This window comes from Eufriesea mexicana, unplaced genomic scaffold, assembly GCF_001483705.2.
Source record: "Eufriesea mexicana isolate 0111107269 unplaced genomic scaffold, ASM148370v2 scaffold139, whole genome shotgun sequence".
Taxonomy (NCBI): Eukaryota; Metazoa; Arthropoda; class Insecta; order Hymenoptera; family Apidae; genus Eufriesea; species Eufriesea mexicana.
Genome location: NW_016908298.1, coordinates 457073 through 478941, shown reverse-complemented (window position 1 = coordinate 478941; position 21869 = coordinate 457073). Strand labels below are relative to the sequence as shown.

Genomic DNA, 21869 nt, shown 5'->3' with positions numbered 1-21869 from the left:
TTCGTCGATTCCACGAAAATGATGTGTAATGGGGTCGCGTATTTGAAATTTAGGGTAGGGGCTGCGTTCGAATGTAACTTTTTAATTCTCGCAAATTAGAATCTGAAACCTTCGAAATTGGACTTATTTTGAGAACTCAATCTTTTTATTTTTAAACGCTGATGAAATTTTGTTCGATTTATTTAAAATTTAGGGTAGGGGCTGCGTTCGAATGTAACTTTTTAATTCTCGCAAATTAGAATCTGAAACTTTCGAAATTGGACTTATTTTGAGAACTGAAAATTATTAAACCTTGACGAAAAAAATTTTATTCGTCTTTTTGTTTAAAATTTAGGAAACGAATGTAACTTTTTAATTGTCGAGGATTGAATCTGAAAGTTTCAAAATTCCATATATTGATTTTATTTGGAGAAATTTATTTTGAAATCAATGTTTTTATTTTTAAAGGCTGATTAAAAAATGTGACTTATTTTTCCGTTGAAAATTTGCGAGGTATTGATATCCAAATTGTTTCTGGATTTAACGTAAAATACTACCCTTTTTTATCAACCATAATTCAGAGGGTGCAAAATATAGGTACACATAGGGGATGACGTGTGATGGAAGTGAAAAAAGATTATTGTTAAGCTAAAAATAAGCATGGGAACTGAAAATTCCGATATGAAATTTGATCGACTGACACATACTTGTATAAATTTTAATCTCGTCGAAGAGAAAGGATGAAAGAATATATGGAATATTTGCTCCCGGGAAAATACATTCGTGTCACGTGGGAGATGAAGTTTGCCGTTCAATTTTATTTGGAATTAATTAAGCCTATAAAACGCTTCGAATTATTCAAAAGCATTGAACGATCCGGGAAATCGTTCCATCGATTATCGAAAATCCAAGACCTTAAGTTCTGACCTTTCGATAGACTGTTACTGAAATTTCAATTGTGTTCATGCTACGTTTTGATTAAGCCAAAGGTCATGCAGATTGAGCTTCAAGTAAAGGTTAATCGAGCATAGAGCGATTAATTTTTCTTCGATTTAAATTGCTCTTGAATGTCCCATTGTGGATGCTGAATAAGAGCAGCCTTTTCGTAGAGTGTTTAATTCTTTTTCCTCTTTTCTTTTTTTTTTTTTTCATTCGTATTGTTTATAGGTACTTCATCGTGGATGCTGCGTCAGAGCAACCTTTTCAGCTTCGAAGGATTATAGAGTGCTTAATATTCGTTTTTCGAATTTGAATTGTTTATAGGAGCTTCGTTATGGGTGTTGGGTAAGAGTGGACTTTTTGGCTTCGAGACACCACTCCTTCAGATGTTCCTCTTCTCCGCGTTGATCAGTGCTGTCGATCCTGTCGCTGTGCTGGCTGTCTTCGAGGAAATTCACGTGAACGAGATCTTGTACATCGTCGTGTTCGGCGAGAGTCTGTTGAACGACGCTGTCACCGTCGTAAGTATCGTTTCTGAATAACTTCAAACACGCTATACTTTGACATATGATATCGTGTAATACAATCATCTTGAATTATCGAAGCACAATTTTCAAATTCGAAGTTATGTTTATATTCATGCTTCTCATAGAATTGACTAGTCCATTTAATTCTCCACTTTATTCGATAATTAACCCTTTGCGCTCGAGAGGCGCCCTTCAGTCGCCATTTGATAAAATTTCGAAGCTCGATATTCATTAATATGTCACATTTTAGATAATGTAACGGTGTGTAAGGTATCGAAATGAAATAATTCTTCGTGTTAATTATCATACGACTTCTTATTCACTGTTGAGAAAAATATCGTCAGCTTTGTAACAGAAAATCTTTAAAATCCTATTCTTCTTTAGCCAAAAAGTCGTCGAGTGCAAAGGGTTAAGCAAATTATCTCATAATTGATTCCCAATACAACGAAAAACCTCCATAAAAGAAGAAAATAATTTCCGTCCAAATTCGTCAGATTTTGAAAGCTTCGTGTCACCTGAAAAGCATTTATCCCATAATTAAATCCCAATACGACGGAAATCCTTGGAAAAATATTATCCCAAAAGAATGGTGGAAGAAAAGTATAAAGAAAGATAAGAATATTCAAATTTAATTTAATCTCTTGCCAGATTCGTAAGTCTCCGGAGGTCGTATCTCACGACAGCGATTACACGATTAAATCTCCCTCGACTTTGCGCGATCCTCCGCGTCCCACTTCCTCCACAGCCCCGTGCAATCCTAATCCCTTCGCTGCATCGTGAAATCTCTTAATCGTAGTAACAGCTGAATATGTTGTGGTTGTTTAATGACACGCAGGTACTGTACCATATGTTCGAGGCGTACAACGAGATAGGACCTGCGAATATACTTTACACGGACCTACTGTCGGGACTGGCTTCGTTCTTCGTGGTCGCGATCGGTGGCACGATAATAGGGGTGATATGGGGCTTCGCCACCGGTTTCGTTACGAGGTTCACCCACCAGGTTCGCGTGATCGAGCCCATCTTCATATTCGTCATGGCCTACCTGGCTTACCTGAACGCCGAGATTTTTCACATGTCCAGCATACTGGCGTAAGTAAACCGATCCACTTCCGCCAACGCCACGGGGTTCGTTCATGTCCTAGAACGTCTTAATAGCACAACGATCATTCGCCATCGGGACGGTTCCATGGTTCGTCTGGTAAAATTCTAAACGAATACTTCGATTTTTAAGCTTCACTGTCGTAATTGGATTTACGAGAATATCGAGTAAGTTAGCTGGAATTAGCTTACCTTCCAGGAAAAGTGGAAGTTATAATCCTTTAGAAGTATCTTTTATACTGTCGTTTAATATTTTGTACACACGTTACATAACTTTAGCTATTAGAACCAAGGGGGGTCGAAATGATTTGTACCAAATATTTTATTTTTGCAATTTCTGGAAACACAATAGTTTTTGATAAAATTAGTATTAGTACGAGTTTTATTTAGGTTGAAATGTAATTATTTATAGTTATTCGTAGTATCACTGCTATTATCATAAGTTGGTAGTTCTAGTGTTAATGACCCCGGAATTAATTTTTGGGAATTTGTTAGGAAGATTCTTCGATTAATTTGTAATTGTTTAAAAATCTCGATAATTCAAAAAATTTTCTTCTTTTTTTAAATCAAACTATAAGAAATATTTTATAACCTTACAATTTTCACCTTAATTCCTTAAACATCGAGGGATGATTTTTTAAACCATCGTAAAATTTACATACATCGTGGTACCACAAAAATTCGATACTCTACATCCACGTTACCGAGCCTCGTTGATACCTTAATGACCTCATGCCCATGAACCACCCCGCGCGACCTCAAACTGCAAGCAAAACCGCTTACCGGAAAGCGAAATAAAAATTCCAGAGAGAATCTGTCTCCCAGCAAAACGATAATAATCAAATTCCACAGCGGCGTTTCTCTTGTTTACTACCGACAATGCCAAATAGCCTCTGTGCACGTGGCGACCTAGAAAATTGCAGCACTAGCGTTGCTCGCTCCCCCTACTCGCCCCCCTACACGCTCCGCCCCTGCGAATTTCAAAAAGAGTCATCGAGTTCTCACGCGAGTCGTTACGTGCATGTACCTCGCGAACGATTCATCCACGAGTTTTTTTTCTTTTTTAATCAGCCCCTCGAACCGTTCGTTAAAACGACGTGGCGAAATTTTGAGGTTAGGTTCTCCCGTTTCTCCGCCTCGCGCGTTATCGAGACCGCGTAGCGTGTTGCGGAAGAGGGCGGGAAGGTCGAACGTAAGCCTGGCCCTTTTCGCGATTGCCGGATAACACGGTCCAAGGCTAGATTTTATTAAAAAGCAGCCAACAGTTCGTCGTTATAAACGCTGGAAAGGCTCGCGATGGCGGCGCGACGCTCGTTAAGTCTATTATTTACACGCTTGCCAGCGAAGTCGACGATGATCGATCCCGTTGCGAAGTATGCCCGTGTAATAACTGTTCAAATATGCTTAACCCGTAATCGCCGGTTCTTGCCTGGCTCTCCGTGATTTTTATTTATACGATTGAATCGAGGGGCCCGGCGTGTTTGATCGACAAACAGACGGGTTTCGAATATACGGTCCGATAGCTGTGACAAGGTTGTAACGAATAGACGATTTATCCGTTTAAAACGTCCAAGATGTCGAGGTATTTGAACAGCCATGAGGAATTTAAGGGTCGAAGTTTGGCTGCTTTTTATTTGAGAGTCTGATTGTTTCTGTTTTGGATGCTTTGATTTGAAATCCTTGGGGGTGGTTCAGTTTGATGTTTGAAATAGATAAGTACCTAAGGGGAATTTTGAATGGTTTTTGTTATTTGTTATTGGTTTTGTACAGAGTGTGCCTTATTTGTATATTTGCAAGGATTTATAGTCGTCATTGTATATATTGATACATTATTATTGTATTAACCCTTTGCACTCGGTGATTATTTTCGTTACACAGAAATAGCAATTCAAAAATTTTCTACTTTGATTTTGAATCCTTGGGGTGGTTCATCAGTTTGATGTTTGAAACAGATAGGTACCTAAGGGGAATTTTGAATCTTTTTTGTTATTGTTTGTTGGTTGTTGGTTTTATACAGAGTGTGTTTTATTTGTATATTTGCAAGGATTTATAGTCATCATTGTGTATATTGATACATTATTATTGTATTAACCCTTTGCACTCGGTGATTATTTTCGTTACAGAGAAATAGCAATTCAAAGATTTTCTGCTGTAACGTCGAGGATATTTTTAAAACGGTAAATAAGGAATCGGGTATAAATTATTGATTTATTTGTATATTTGCAAGGATTTATAGTCATCATTGTGTATATTGATACATTATTATTGTATTCACCCTTTGCACTCGGTGATTATTTTCGTTACAGAGAAATAGCAATTGAAAGATTTTCTGCTGTAACGTCGAGGATATTCTTAAAACGGTAAATAAGGAATCGGGTATAAATTATTGGACTTAAAATTATTTTATTTCGACATTCCATGCAATCTTAGATTATTTTAGATTTGATATGTTAATTAATATGGATCTTCGGAATTTGATTAAATGGTGACTTAGGCTCACCTCTCGAGTGCACAGGGTTAATATATCATTATTGTAGGATTTATAGACATTATAGGACACTTAATTTCTGTTCATAGTTTATTTATTCCATTTATATTTTTAATGTTCATTGCTGTTTCTATAGAGTTTGTAAGGAGGATTATGAAATATGAATATAGAGAGCTTCCTTTTTTTTTCAAATGTATATGGTCACTATTGTATTCGAGATGCTTAATGTGCAGCTATGAAAGCTTCTCGATTTATATACCGTTTCTATAGAGATTGTAGGTGGGATTATAAAATATCAATACAGGGTTTGTCTTCTTTCTGTTTGTAAGTATATACAGTCTCTATTGAGTAGTCATGGTACTCAACCTTCGATTTTAAAAAATAATTTTATATTCTTACTAATTTTTATAAACATATCTTTTATAAAGGTATTATACCTTTCATTCTAAACATATTATAGTAAAGGAAAGCACAGAAATTAGAGGAAAATAGTTCATTCGAGAAACGTAATCCTTAATTTACATAAATATGTTAAAAATTTAATCGGGTATGAAAATTTCCATTAAAAGTCTTCAAAGTTATTTTCAAATAATCCAGACTGTAGCTGTGCTATCTCAAATTGCTACATTCGCATCCTTCAACGTCCAGAATAAATAAATCACTGCCCACATAAAACAAACTCTGAATTACTAACAACCTAAACAAAAAAACACACTATACCAAAAATCCACGATACTCCAACTTCTCTATTCCCAAAATCAAACCCTCTAAATCCTCCAGGACACCAAAAATTTCTATCCTCCAATCACGAATTAATAAAAATATCACACACACACATATACACGCGTGCAAATACACCACATAGAGAAAAAGCAATAACCAAAAATTCACAACACTCCAACTTCTCTATTCCCAAAAGCAGACATTTTGAATCCTCCAGGCCACCGAAAACGTGTGGCCACATCATCTCTCTTTTCACTTTCAATTAATAAAAGTATCATACACACAGGAGAATACACCTAAAATATATCTCTCACATGAAAAAAGAAAATATATATAACCAAAAATCCATAACATTTTCTACCCCCAAAAGCAAACCTTTTAATCCATTCGAGACGGCGATTTTTTTCGAACACGGTCCCCAGGAGCGACTACTCAGAATAACTGATAAATGCTGATTATTATTATTGCACACACGGTGTGCAACCGGTCTCGAATGGGTTAAACCCTTCAGGCCGTCAAAAATCTCTTGCGTCTTATCGCATATTAACCACAAGGTATCACGGAGACGCGTGAATCCATGGTCCAGCTAGATACATCCAGGCAGACATAGGCGCGAATTTGCAGGGTGTCAGTGGTCACGTACGTATCGTAAATCCAATCAACGTCGTAGCCGCGTTGCCGTCGATTTCGTAAACCCCCGTAATCATACGTTGGAATTAATTTCGACGACGTTTGGGAAACGGCCCAGAGGTTAGGATCGATACGCCGGTCTCCCAACCGCCATCGCGCGCCACGTAACCCCTGTGTCGTCCAGCATCGTCGATTAGCCGTGACCTCTCGTGCCGCAGGATCACCTTCTGCGGTATCACGATGAAGAACTACGTGGAGCCGAACATCTCGCACAAGTCGCACACCACCATCAAGTACACCATGAAGATGCTGTCCAGCAGCTCGGAGACCATCATCTTCATGTTCCTCGGGGTCGCCACCGTGAACAACCGTCACGACTGGAACACGTGGTTCGTGGTCATGACCATAGTCTTCTGCTCGATCTATCGGATCGTAGGTGAGTGAAGGTCGAAGGTGTGTCAGAGCCCCTAGTGCCAAGGCCTCGTGACAGTAATCGCCTGAGCCGATGTTAGCTAGTCGAACGATTCGAACCGGATCGGCTGATAGAGAGAGAGAGTTGCTAATGGCATCAAGGGATAAGGGAGCCTTAAGCTAAACCGATCAGCGCTTATCGCGTGTCACTTTGCAAACGATTACGCGATCGTGTCAAGAGCAGCCGTTTCTTGTCACGCGCCATTCGCCTTTTTGTGGCATAATGGCGGCCGGATGAACTTGGGAAACTTGGCACGTGCGCCGACAAGCATTGTTTCGGGTTGTTACGGGTAATTTAGATAGGTAGACGAGGTGGAGATTAGGCGGTCCAATGGACGCGGCTGAAGTCTGTTTTGTATGGCTGATTATCTTATCGTTTGCGAATTTCGGAAGATGAATTGGGGAATACAATGAGGAAGCTTAAATCTTAGGATTATGAAGAGTTGGGTGAATTTTACTGTCTTTTGCGTGAGTGATTGTATTAGCAGTTCAGAGGATAGAACGAAGAGTCAAAAGTTAGGTGAACGATTGGGAAATTGGGAAATTGGATTCTGGTTCTTCTTGAAATATCGAGAAATAGATCTGGGGGATAAGGGGATGGAATATTTTGAAATTAATGATAGTTAGATGGATGATTGATGTTTTGGGTGAACGATTGTTCTATAGTTCTAGAGTCAATATGGATCTACATCTAGGAATAATAAATAGTGATACTAAATGCTGTTAACCCTTTGCACTCGAGGGGTGAGTTTCAGTCACCGTTTCATAAAATTTCATTTATATATCAAATTTAATGTAATGTAACAGTATGCGTGGTATCGAAAAAAAATTCTACAATTCTGTTATTATATAATTCTTTATTTACTGCTCAAAAAAAGTATCGTCAGTTCTTTAGTAGAGAATCTTTGAATTTGTACTCTTCTCTAGCCGAAAAATCGTCGAGTGCAAAGGGTTAACATTCGCCATTTCGATTATCCAAATATCTAGATTAGGAGCAACTGAATAAACGGAAAGACTAATCTCGAAGGAGCTCAGATTTTTCTGATCTGTCCTAGCTTAACTCTCCAAATATTCCGAAAGAGTCTTAACAAGATTCGTCTAGCTTCTTCCGTAACCAGCAGTTTGCATCACAGCTTACTGTCACGGGCTTACGGCTTCCCGTTAACATCGCCGGTTTATCGTTAAATCGTTGCCCAGTGGCGACACTTAAAAAATTCATCGTCATCTCTATACCCTCTGAAAACATTTTACCTTCCATCCTCTGCGGCCGGACATTTTTCCATCGTCTTTCTTCTCTGTTTGTGGAAAGTCTCGACTATTAATCGGAATTTTTCGAATACAAAATGGAACTTGGCCATTATTGCATATAAAACTTGCGTTTTTATGTATTTTTATTATTATTTCCATATGAAAAACGAAGATTAATCATTTTGATCAGGAATTCGTTACAGGAAGAATGGAAAATGGTAACTTCTCAGTGTCTCGATGTCGCGTGGAAAATGGACGCGAAAGATTGTTACAGGCAGAGGTGGAATATCGAGGGTAGAAATAACTCGAAATAACCGCGAATAACTTTCGAGTCACGTTGGTAGAAGGTCATCAGAGATGGAGGGTGCAACGCATTGAATGTTATCGAAATGGAATTTCAGGCGTAATCTTCCTGACAGCCGTGGCTAATCAGTTCCGACTGCACAAGCTGAACAAGGTGGAGAAGTTCGTGATGTCTTATGGTGGTTTACGAGGGGCTGTGGCGTTTGCCCTGGTCCTGCTGATCGACCCGAAACACGTGTCGCTGCAGCCGATGTTCGTCACCACCACGATCGCAGTCATCTACTTCACGGTGTTCATACAGGTAAGACAATGATGACATGATCGATCAGTTTGTCTCGGAGCACGTTAACGTAGTGGACAATCGAGGAAAATCAAACACCGTGACGTGTACCTTGGTGAACTGATATGGTGGTCACTTTCAAATTTCATGATGGGGACTGTCGTTCAGTCTGTAAGAGGAAAACAGAAATACAAATATCGATAAGTATTAATTACTTAAAATAAATATATTACTATAAATATTCATTCAAATATTCAAAATATAAATATAGGCAAAATAATTATTTATAAATCTCTTAATTAATATATATATAAAAAAGTATAATTCAACATATATTATTATAAATATTATTAATCGAAGTAAATGTGGGCCATTTCGAAATTTCAACATTTTTCGTGTTATTGGTCTTTGAGTATTGAGCTCGGATCATACGCGAAAGCTTCTTACAGTTTCTGCAAATTTTTACCATTTCCTATAAAGGGATTATAACCCTTTGCACTCTGAGGATTTTTCAATTTTATCGACCAAAACCTGTAACAGTGGAGAGAAATGATTAAAGCCCAAATATTGCGTTAGGAAAGAAAAAAAGAAAAATATCTGTGAATTTATCTGCATGGCAGTCTTACTCGCCTTTTCATTTTTACCAACGAGAACAGAACTAAGTAATAAATTGCGAATTACCAGATAATGTCTCTATAGAGGCATTAGAATAGCACAAAAGATTGATAAGTGAAAATTTAAATTCCCATTATTCACCAATAATCAAACGTTATATTTAACCTCTCTTTCACGTCGTACAGGGACGAGCTTCCTTAATTTTAACGTCGGATATAGTCAATTTAGTATATTTTGAAATGTCCCTGTTGTTGTCGGTTGAATAAGTGTTATTGCAGTTGCGAAATTAAATGGCAAGGGGGTGAAATCAGGGAAAGTTCTTCGGGGCAGAACGTTTCCTTGTGTTTGAAGTGGTAAAATAACGCGCGGGGAACTTTTCAGAGATATTTGCCTTAAAGGACGACATTTAAGCAAATAGTAGAGATTTGTGCATTACGTTCTTTTCATCTTCGTTCCGTATATACTGTTGCCTGTAGTTCCCATCGAGGACTATGGCTCCTGTTATGCTTCCTTTTACGTCCGCCATTATAACTCCAACGTTGCTTCCTTTTTACGTCCTTCGTTTGGATTATCTCGATACGTCCCACGAATAGTTACGTGGACCAACTGTTGTTTAATCCAATGAGGTTCAACGTTGCCGCGAATTTTCGCGAAAGTTTAAATTAAACTTCAACGTAATAATGCGTGATGTTCCGCGAATACTTATTTTTCCATTTCTTTTTCCCTCCTTGTCAGAAGACGTAGATACGCGAGAGAAATAACAATAAAGATGGCCGCCCGATTCAGCAGAGAGCGACACGATAGCGAGAACGTCCCCTTTCTCTGAATCAACATCACTGCCCGAGAGTCCGTTGTTCGTGGGAAGTAAACTTTGAGAAATGTTGATTCAGACTCGAGAACCATTCATTGGCTCCACGAGGTCGAAGCTACTCTTACAAATTTTCTCGTTTCACTCGATTCTAATATGACGGCGACAACGATAGCTGAAGTTCCACGTGGACGAAAGTTCGCTGGAACCGAATGATTTTTCGAGGCCCTGAAAGGTTACGACATCAATAATTATCGAAGGACGTAGTTTAAAGAGGTTCAAAGGGAAAGGAAACTTAAATGGACTTAACTTCCAAATGTCCAAGATAACCTCACTTTTATGTATACACATTTCAAGTGTAAAATTTGTTTGGTTACAACGAGCTGTAATTTATTTTTCGATACATAACCTAACAAAGGGACGTCTGCTGCCGCCTATCGTTAAAGAGGTTCAAAGGGAAAGGAAACTTAAATGGGCTTAACTTCCAAATGTCCAAGATAACCTCACTTTTCTGTATACGCATTTCAACTGTAAAATTTGTTTGGTTACAACGAGCTGTAATTTATTTTTCGATACATAACCTAACAAAAGGTACGTCTGCTGCCGTCTATCGTTAAACGTGGTATAACGAAAAAGTTGCACTGCAGGAAGAACATAGTTTTCCCTCTAGGTTTTACTAAATCAAGGCCCATAAAAGGCACGAGGGAAAAAGAAAGAAAATATACGACGCATCTCGATCGATATTCGATTTGATTACTGTTCGTGAAAACTGCCTAATAACGTTTCATAAAAGATCACCAGGACGCACGAGACTTTGCCTGAACGTGTAATCACAGTGTTCGTACTCATATCGTAAGAGACGTTATCCGAGAGATGCACGAATGTTTACTACTCGACCCGGTGATTTTCTCGGCATAGACAACTAAAACTCGATCACCCTCGACTCGCGTGCAACTTTGCGACCATCTCGTGCACCCTCTGGTGACCGTGAATATATCGCGTCATAATGTAACCGGTCGTAAAGTCTTATCGTGGTGGGTTTCTTTTCTTGCTTTATACGTTTCGAGTTACGTGCGTTAGATGGCGCTGCGCGCGCTTATCGCGATCGACGTCGGAACAATAAAGCGTAATACCAATGGCGACGTAACCTCTTCCGGCGTGATTACTCGCTTGAATCTCTGCAAAAGGTGCGCCGTGATTTTTTTTTTTTTGTTAACCACTTTATAAATACGCAGTCGACGATGACCTTTCTTTATACCGACATTATCGATCCCCCCCGTCGCTCTATTTTAAATGTATACTACTAGCAAAGAGTTGCTCGCATAGGCGCAAAGAAATCGTAGTTTTATTTCAACGTAGAACCATATACCGCGCACGATACATAGATTGGCTTCGAATCTCTATATGCCAGTTTATTTCTACCGGCGGATCACGTAGCGGAATAAAATGATTTATAAGGTGAAAGGTAGATGGAGTCCATCAAACGATTCGAGAGTTAATAAAGGACTCGTGGGCTCATGGAAATTAAATCTTACGTATACTCCACGGTGTAGTGTTTTCGTTATGAACGATAGTAAATCGTGCTAGGAGATGATCGAACAGAAGTAATCACGACGTATATAGCGCATGTTCTTATCTCGATGATGATATAGACTTACTTTGTGGCAGGTCCATTACAGTTTATTAACGTCTCCTGCATAGCTACTCGCTTTAATTTCGTTCTGGCTTCTTCGGGGAATTAAATCGAATCGGGGAAAAGAGGAAACAAAAAACGTACGGCAAATAGAGTAGGGGCGTAATTAGACTGCAAAGGGTTAAAGCGCCGCGAGCAAAAAGGATGCAATGAAGAAACATTCCCCTTTCATCCTGAAGGCGTGTCCTGTTTGCAATCGCCGCGGAACTGGCTCTGGGCCTCCATTAATTCTAAAAACACCATCGACTTTGCCGCGCAATCGATTGGAAATTCGATACCGGCGGCATGCTCCGCGACATCCGCTCGATCCTCGTGGATAACGTGATAACTTATGCGCGAAATACTTAACCTCTTGACTACGCAGATTTTGATACGCAGCGGCCGTACCATACGGCAGGAATTGAGTTACGATGTGCGCCATTTTTGTGAAAACAAGCGCCCTCCGTGTCAGAAAGCCAAACTACGCCGAGCGCCTATAGGCGACCTTTGTGTTACAAACGCAAAATTTCTAAGCGCCTATGGGCGCCCACAGTAGTCAAGGGGTTAAGTGCTACCGTAGGGAACGAAGCAGAGAGGGCGCTGCGACAATCCTTGCAAGGCGATATAAATCGATGGCGCGTAATACCAACTCTCGACCACTGGCAGCAGCAAATGAAAGAATAATAACGCACTGTTACTTTTCTATATGCAACAATAGCAATGCATTGTTACTTCTCCATATATTTCCCGTATTTTTCGTACATCATCGGTGGAAATATCGGGTTCGATTTAAATGCGAACGGGATAAATAAAAGTTAATTGGCCCGTGGAGGGTGAATTTATTTTCACTTTATTTAATCACGTAGGCAGATTCATAAATAAATAGGAAAAGTTGCGGGTAAATTATGTACCCCGGTGTGCGAACAGCGTATCGAAAGTGTCGGGTACACAGAGTTTCAGGTAGCGTAATGTATTGGACGGACTGAAAAAATAGCGAGGGTCATTCGAAGCCCACCCTGCCACTTGAGGGTTAAATATGCTGTCCTACGAAATTGTGTTTAACTTTCGGCGCTCTTTGATCTCTGCCATCAGTGTTATATTACTTCCGAAGGTGTGTTCCAATTTTCCGACGACATAATCCAAGTTGCGAAACTTTTAATTCGGTCGTTCAAAACTCTTAATTACGACTATGAAAAGAAAAACACTGTCGAAAAGATTCTTTGATTTAATGAGAACGTCGCGGAAATAATTACTAGGAACGAGTTTCGCGAAATGCAAGAAACTTTCGAGTTCCGAGAATTCAAAGCAGCGCATTTTTCCTGCCATACGAAATTTCTTTCGCGAAAAGATGTAAAAATACCTCGACGAATAAACGATCTTTAACGGTATCCTTTGAGAAATTAAATACAGAGGGAATTCTCTTTCTACATTCTTGTATTTCTTATTAGCGTTTTGTTTATGAAGACTTAGTCGAAAATTTTGTTACGACATCGCCCATTTTGAGACGTAATAAACAATTAATTAATAAATCATTCTACGTTAGCAACATTGCTTCGTAGCTAAAAAGGGACACTGTTTTGAACTATTTAACAGTATATATTCGTTAATAATTCCTCGTATGTTAATTCGAATTTAAATTAAATTCGAAGTGATATAAATAATTTTATTTCACTGCCAAAGACTACAAAAATACCAAAATCCAACCTAACACTAACACAATTTCGTACTTACTTAATACTGGACACTACTTTGAGCCATCTAACAGTATATATTGGTTAATAGTTCCTCGTATATTAATTCGAATTTAAATGAAAGTAAAATTATTAAATTATTAAATTATTAAATAAAATTATTTATTTCACTGCTAAGGACTACAAAAATGCCAAAATCCAACCCAACACTAACAACTTCGTACGTACTAAAAACAGGAGACTACTTTGGGTCATTTAACAGTATATATTCGTTAATAATTCCTCGTATATTAATTCGAATTTAAATTAAATTCAAAGTGAAATAAATAATTTTATTTCACTGCCAGGGACTACAAAAATACCAAAATCCAACCCATCACTAATAACTTCGTACCTACTAAAAAGGAACACTGTTTTGGACTATTTAGCAGTATATATTGATTAATAATTCCTCGTATATTAATTCGAATTTAAATTGAATTCAAAGTGAAATAAAGTTATTAAAATTTTATTTCCTTTTTAGTCCTTGGCAGTGAAATAAAATCCAACCCAACAAACCACTAGCCCTATGCCACATTCATCGACCAATCTCTCCCCAATAGACTCACCCTCCATTATCCCCGTCGATCGCCATTTTAATTCGCGATTATTCGCAAACTGAAGATACGCTCAATGAAAGAAAAACTCTATTTGCAGGGAATCACGATCAAGCCTTTGGTAAAGATCCTGAACGTGAAGCGGGCCGAGAGGAAGAAGCCGACCATGAACGAAAGGATCCACGAGCGGGTACGTGTGCTCCATTGTCCTCCATTCTATGAACTATCCGTCCTCGAGTATCTCGCGATTCGATCGGTCCCAACGAACCAAGGGCAACGACGTTTTTCACGATGATCGATCGGTCAATAGAACAAAGAGGGCAGCAGGGGGTAGCAGCGGGAAAGGGGCACGGTGAAAAAGCGCGGCGAACGAGCATCGGAGAACCGCGAGCGTTGTATAAATTATAGAGGACGCGTGGTTGTACGCCCTTATCGTTGGTGCAAATATTGAAAAAGCGCAGCGAGCCACGATACACGGTGAAATCAATAATCGTTCGTCGTTGTTGTTGCACGGGAAGATTGCGCTGATTTTCACCGGCCGGCCACACGCCGCCTTCCGTAAACGAACGTGTCGACGGAAGAACAATTGCCGGGGGTAGATAAAACCGTGTTGCTTCGCGATTTCGTACCTTCCAGTAGCTTCGTGTTTACACGTTTAGTAACGGGACAACGCGAAACAAGCGCGCGATCAGTGCGACGGAGTAAAGGAAAATGGCGTCTCCGTTTGCAGATAATGGACCACGTGATGGCTGGGATCGAGGACATTTTGGGCAAGCATGGCAATTACCACGTTCGGGACAAGTATGATTCGATTTGTTGATACGTTCGGGGGATTGAAAAATGAGTCTCTCCTTTTCTTTTTCCTATCCGAGATTAGTCGATTTTACTCGCACGATGACAAACGCCTGCGAGGTTTATCGACTTTTCTCTCCCCTAGCGGATGACTCACGCAGTCGTTCAAGATGGCGATGCGGGATGCAGATGATCCTGATCGCCGGTTTATTTGATCGTAAATTATTTTTCACGGGCCCGCCTCCAAGAGGAGTTCGTAGTAAAAAGAATTGAGTCGTTGGCCAGAAGAGGGCTGCAAAATGTCGGATGCTGAGAAAACGGCGTTTGAAGGATCGATGTTGGTATTAAATAGTTCGAGATTACAGTTTGTACGAGTTTTAGTATACCGTTGCAATTATTATTACGCGATGAGGAAGAAACTGCAAACTCCAACTATGAATGGTATTATGAGTCGTCTTTGACGTGTTAAAACGCCTATCTCGTTTAACTTTAAACGTATAAAAAGGAAACTTTGCAGACACGTACTTGGATTAATATGGAACGTGAGTTGACGCTCTTGTCGTAGCCATCGACTCAATTTCTTAAATGTCTAACGACTTGTGTACTTGCAAGGCTACTTTGCCAACTTGGCGACGCGACTCCGCCATTTTTCGCTGCTTCCCGCCCTTTCTTTTCTCGTTTCACTTTTTCCAGATTCAAACGGTTCGATAATAAATTCATTCGACCGTATTTGGTGAGGGATCACTACGGCGCCGAGCCGAAAATATTGGAGACCTACTCGAAACTCGCGATGAAAGATGCTCTGGATTACATTAGGAGAAACGCGTCCACCATTGGCAATATCAGTGGAACTGAAAGCATGTCCGCGATATTCCGCAACTATAGCAACACGGGACAGTTCAATGGAAGGTAGGACTCCTTTCTTCTCTCCCATCGCTTTCTCCTCTTTCCTTCTCCGCGACTTCTTTCCCCTTGCCTCCCAGCCCGATCCCAGTCGAGTTGAATTATCTTCTTCGTACTTGACCTGTTTATTTCCACAATAAGGAGCGCGAAGAATGCTTCTTTGATCGTAACAGATGTACAGCGATACCCTTTGACACTGCTGTGAAAATGTATTAATTATCGAAGAAAGTTTTCTGTTAAAAGGAAGAAGTCCCAGCGAGACGAAGTTCCTTTGAGCTCCATATTCCCAGTTCGATGCTTTGTTTTCTTTCACTCGACGTTAACGAAAGATTGATGGTGGAATTTAGGTATATACCCCCGCTGATTCGTCCGTTAAAATCACTTGGAGTATCGTGCGATTTTTTCACGTTTTTAAATTAATTACGCGAATATAAAGGATGTAAAATATAAACGTAAAAATATTCCATATTGTAATCCGCCATTTTGTTTTTTTTTTTATCATAGCAGTTCATTTTATTTTTCGTTAACTGAATTGTACCAACGGAGATTTATTTACTTCATTTTGAATATTGCCCATATAATTTATCGAACATAGTATAATTTATACTGTAAGTCCCATTTTCTTTTGACATTTCTTTCCTGTCACTTTCGATTTCAAAATTCAGAAGCACATACTTCCTCTTCTCCGCGATGTATAATTCGATCGTAACGAAACAGGGTTTTATGTTTTAAAAAATACAAGTAAAAGGCACTTTGCAAAAGAAGGAAAATACGCGTAAACAAGGGACTTTTATTACTGGAAAAATCGCGGCACGGAGAAGATCGAGAGTATACGATATCGAATAGCTGCCATCCGGTACAGTGTACCGTAATGTACCCGGTTTAGAAGACGCCGCAGGGTGTCGATGGCCCCATGACTCACCCCGTATACACACTGGCCAAGGAGCATAACCGAAGATAAGTCTGCATTGTATCTCGATTGAACGGCGAACCCTCCTCGAAGCACAGTATCGATCTTGAAGTGGCAGCCCGTCATAAAATGCAGTCTCATTCTTTCTCCTTCCAGTCCAAGTTGCAGCCAGCTCGAAGCGGGCTGGAATATTGATCTCCAAGAACTGGGGTACAACCCTTCCAAGAAGGACTTGACGGACGCCAGGATCCACCACCTATTGGCCGAGGAACTTTGCAAGCCGTACAAGAGGGTAAGAAACCCTCTTTGCTGAGCACGAGATTTTACGTGTCTATGCATTGTATATGCACGGCCCTGGAACCTTGCTGACGAGGATTGTTTTGAGGAAGGACATCGCGTCGCCGCTTGAAAATCTAACTGTCGATTTTCAACCCCCGTCCACGACGGAGATGGCGCTAGTCCCTCCACGGGTCCATGAAATCCGATGCATCGAGGGCTAGGAAAATCGACAGTCGGAGTTTCACTTTAATGCTTCGCCTAATTTGCAACGGACCTATGAAGAAATGTTGATTTTTGAAGTTTCAGTTGCTCACACGAGACGGTTGAGAGAGAAAGGGGTGATTGATAGTCTAATGGCGGAGTGGTGCCATTTTTGGGCCCACGTTGGATTTAAAATATTTAAAGTCTAGTTTGATAGTTGGGACTATTAATCGCTCAAACTTTCCAACTGTCTTGGATATTATAACACGTTAAACGATGTGTCAGTCTGTGAGAATTGATTTTACCGAGACGAAACGTGTTCTAAAGAGGCAATACTGTTATTAACACGTTGGGCCCGGCATCGGTCCCTGAGGACTGATAGTGGACTTTTCGTGGGACCGACAGTATCAAAGTTAAAAAATAAATGTAGTCATTTTAATGATATTTATCGAAACACTTTAACACTTTTCCGTTCGGGCCCAGTCCGGTCTAGACTGGGACCAAAAGGTGCTAACTTTTGGAGTTAAATTCTTCGCCATTTTTGGACCTAACATTTGGGAAATTCTATTATAACAATTGGTACAGTATCTCCGAGTTGTATGAACACTTTGGCCACCGGTGGCCCACTCGATGACCGAGTCTGGGCCTGAACGGAACGGCAAGCAAAACGAGCTGGGCATTTCACATGTTGAACAAAAATATGGTTTGATTTTGTATGTATTACAAAACGTGACGACTCTTTTAGGCAAATTTCTGGCTATTTTGCATCCGAATAACGTTATATTTTTATAGTAACATCGAAAAAGATAGCAATATCGGCACCGGGCCCAACGTGTTATTATATTGTTATATTATTAATATATTATTAATTGAATCAAACGGTAAGACCTCGTGAAACGTGTTAAACGTGTCATTTAAAGTGACACGTATACGTGTACGCTTGTTAGCCTCCACACGTAACGTAACGTGTAGCATGTGTGTACGTTCGATATGTCTATTTATCGATGTGTCAGTGTACAATCCCGCACATCCGAAGAAACAAAGCAAATGAGAAATACGTTTCTCTACAGCATGGAACGAAACTGTTGCAGCATCGGAGACTAAGCTACAGCCGTCACGCGGTGAACGATCGCGACCTCTCGACCCAAGTCAATTACAAAATGCACATGAACATACGTCGGATGATGGGAGAGCACAAGCATCGTCACAAACGCAGTAAAAAGTTGCTCAAAGTAAGAACGTTCGCGTGTCCACGCGTGTCCCCCGAGTCTCGATCCCTTCGATTTGCAATTAAAATATCGTTCATTCCTCTTCCCCGTGTACTCTAGGACGGTAAGCAGAATCACGTGAGTTTCCCAGAGTTCCAGCAGAACGGCTCGACGAAGTTGTTCACCCAAGGTAAATCGACGAAAGGATATCGACGCCAGGCCGATGCAAAGGTTCTCGTTTGAATACGTGAATTTTCATTGATCGCAGATTACATCAATGGTGTTCTGTACGAGCTGGAGAACGGAGACACCTCAAAGCCCTCGAGCAAGGATGACTGGGACTCTGCGATTACCTTCACGGCTCGCACTTCCGGTAAGAGGACGCGGCCCCCCATCTTTCTTTCCTTTTCGCTTCGATTTCGTGCCTTTTCTTATGTCTCCTCCTTTTTTCATTCCCCTTTCGTTAATTTCCACGAAGCTTTTGACCACGTCGTTAGAACGCCAAGTTCCAGACGAATTATCTCTTCTCCCCCTGTGCGGATTCTTTTGAGAAATTAGTTCCTCGAAGGATAATTCAGGCTTCTTCCAGAAGCGTTCTTTGAATATAAAACGGGAAGAAAGAGGTAGAGTCGGCTAATTCTTGGCTCGATTCATAGTTATAATTTCTCGTCCCTCGATTTCCATAGACTCGTTGAACGTGAATGCGGAGAACCACCACGGCGCCACCAGTACTACCTCAATGGACACCATAAATACCGACGATCCGGACATGAAATTGGGACGCGACGGTGAGTCCTTGTTGATGGTTATAGCGAGGATGAAAGCTCCATTCTTAGAACTGCTCGGTATCTCACTGCATTTCAGTTCCTTCTGACAATTTCTTCCGGGTTTCACGCGACTTTGGTATCCAGCATCACCGTAAACGTTTGAAAACAAATTTCCACGGAATGAAGAACGCTGTTTTCTTGCGATTCCATTTTTCCTTTTTGTGGTGTGATAGAATCCTTGTTGATGGTTATGGAAAGGATAAAGGTTCCAATCTTTGAACTGTCCACTATCTCATTCGATTTCATCGCCGCGGATATTTCCTTTGGACTTGACACGACTTTCATATCAGGGATCAATATTTGAAAACATATTTCGAAAATTAAAATTTCTTCTTTTTAATATCATGAAATTATAGTTGATGCTATTGAGTTTTTCTTGGACTCGATACCATTTCCATCCTATCAAATACGTGAAATACAGTTGTTTAAAAATAAATTTCAGTAGAACGAAGAACAGCGTTCTCTTTAAAATTTTTGTTTAATTTCGTAGAGTCGATGAAGGTTAAGTTCGATGAGTTTTATGAACGTAGTGTTATGTGAATGTATTCTATTTTTCGAATTACAGAGAGCTACAGGGTAACGACGCCCACGGCCACGGAAACCATGTTGCCATGGAAGAGGGAGGACGATTACGAGTCTGGACACCCGATTAAACAGAACGAATTTCCTGCTTGGTGTTCCAACAAAGAGTACCTGGCTTACAGTTCTCCCTCGGCGACGTTCTTAGGTATGATCGATCAAGTCACTCGATAATCCGGAATAAATCATTTCATTACGCGGATTAGCGTTACGTTGATAATGATTCGTGATAGTGCATCGAATTCATTGGCTAATTATTCGGTACATCACACATTCAGCTTTTCACTGGGTAAAGCTGTGTAGAGTTAAAAGAGATGACTCGGGAAATAAAGGAAATCAATAATAATCAAAAAATTAAGCACGCTAGATTACTAAACATTTGATAAATGAGTGATTAAAAAATTATTCAATATTTTTAAAATATTAGGTGAAGTAGGTTAACAATGTTGGTCACCACCTGAATATTCCAGTATTTGTATTTATAAAAAGAAATCCATTTTGAATACAAAAATAATGGATTTCTTTTTACTTCGCCTAATACTATTCAAAAATTGTTCATGATAAGTCATCAAGAATGAATTAATTAAATTTAGAAAGAAATAATTATTTCTTATCGATATGAATTAAATAATGTATACATATGTGATTATTGATCTTGAGGCTAATTATGCGTGAAAAATTCCTCCAATTTATATCATTTATTGCATATTATCAAGTAATTATTAAGAATATTGCTTAAGAAGATAAAAGAAAATTATTTTAATCGTGTGATTAAATGTAGTAAAAAATGTTGGCAAAATTTTGATTCCCGAGTCAAACCTCTTGACTTCGTTTTTAAAAATTGTTACTCGATCTAACTCTCTTCGACACTCACTCTGAGGAACTCAACATACAGCTATTTTTCAACGGTGCTCGGGTAACCCCTCTCACTTTAAGAGAGAAAAACGATTAATTCCATAGGTGACTATATTCATGGCATATTTTCTAAATTTGTACGCGTTGTTTCAGGTATTCCCTACCACGTTGCAGGTCTATTTTTCGCTGCCAGGTCGATTCGATTTTTTAGCAAAGCAACAACCTCAGTGAACCGACTGAACTATCAGCTAACAGATCTTCGACCATTGAACTTTTCGCTCTTGCTTTCGTCTATATTAATTATCTTATAACTTATTGCCTTTTGCTCATTCGTTTCGGCTATAATAGATAAAGAGGTACGTAAAATGTTGAAAGAAACCGCTGCTTTACAGGAGAGCCGTATTTGTGAAGACAGGCCAGCTCGACGAGCTCGGAGGATACTAACCTCGGACTTCCGGCCGAAGAACATGTAAATGTTATCCTCAAGTCGTTCAGAGTTTTATGTCATTCTTTTCTTTTCATCGACCTACAAAGCGAATGCGTTTTTTTCTTCGACTTTTGGGTTACCCGGTCCCCTTTCGAAGCTCGCTAACACACACGTACACGTACACACGCACCCCGTCACGTCAACACACGATTGGTTGTGCATCACACAACGAGATACGTGCATTTCGTTCAACTTACCGAATCTTTCTCAAACTCAACCGACCGTTGAGAACACTTTTTGTGTTGCCAACTTCTTCCACGAGCACTTGTGTTTCACACTCTCTTACGATGTACTGTGCGTTGCATGAAAGAAGTCATCTCGTTCGGTTGCGGGACAAGAGGGGTATTCCACTTGCTCCGCCTGTACTCTTGTTAGTAATACCCACTCTTCTATGACACTCCCAAAGCTACTATCTCCAAGTTCTGTAACGTGATACGTTAACATACGCGTAAGATATCCGCGAAAGAAATGTTATCTCAGAGTTAACTTACAATGAATTGGAAGCACTACTACGCTTTGGGATGAGTCTACGCTCTTGCATCTATTTTTTGCGTCTGTCTCACTTTGTCTCGTTGCTTTGTTCGCTTTCTTTGTCACACGGTGTTCTATGACCGGGCTAATAGGAAGGGATCAGTTCTACCAATAAGGGAAGCGTTTTACTCTACTTCTACCGTGATGTTAGAATGGTTGAGTTGGTGGGGATTCGGTCCTAGAAGTTTCTCGGATGACTTCTCTCATGCATCGCACAGTACAGAGT

The 21869-nt window shown here is 39.9% G+C and overlaps 1 protein-coding gene across 3 annotated transcripts in view; it reads left to right on the top strand.

Annotated features, from left to right (window-relative positions):
• Positions 1–21869, top strand: part of Nhe2 (Na[+]/H[+] hydrogen exchanger 2) — a 33374-nt gene that overhangs the window by 7808 nt on the left and 3697 nt on the right. The window contains exons 5-18 of one of the 3 annotated variants that reach the window (XR_001890753.1): positions 1243–1439; positions 2281–2537; positions 6606–6823; positions 8508–8710; positions 14172–14261; positions 14802–14872; positions 15557–15772; positions 16833–16968; positions 18227–18388; positions 18485–18554; positions 18633–18737; positions 19051–19152; positions 19757–19918; positions 21018–21094. Coding sequence is in view for 2 of the 3 variants with exons in the window: in XM_017910690.1 (XP_017766179.1) it covers positions 1243–1439; positions 2281–2537; positions 6606–6823; positions 8508–8710; positions 14172–14261; positions 14802–14872; positions 15557–15772; positions 16833–16968; positions 18227–18388; positions 18485–18554; positions 18633–18737; positions 19051–19152; positions 19757–19918 (1989 nt within the window). In the remaining variant the exon portion in view is untranslated. The remainder of the gene's footprint in view (positions 1–1242; positions 1440–2280; positions 2538–6605; positions 6824–8507; positions 8711–14171; positions 14262–14801; positions 14873–15556; positions 15773–16832; positions 16969–18226; positions 18389–18484; positions 18555–18632; positions 18738–19050; positions 19153–19756; positions 19919–21017; positions 21095–21869) is intronic. The other 2 variants (XM_017910691.1, XM_017910690.1) reach the window with 2 other exon arrangements.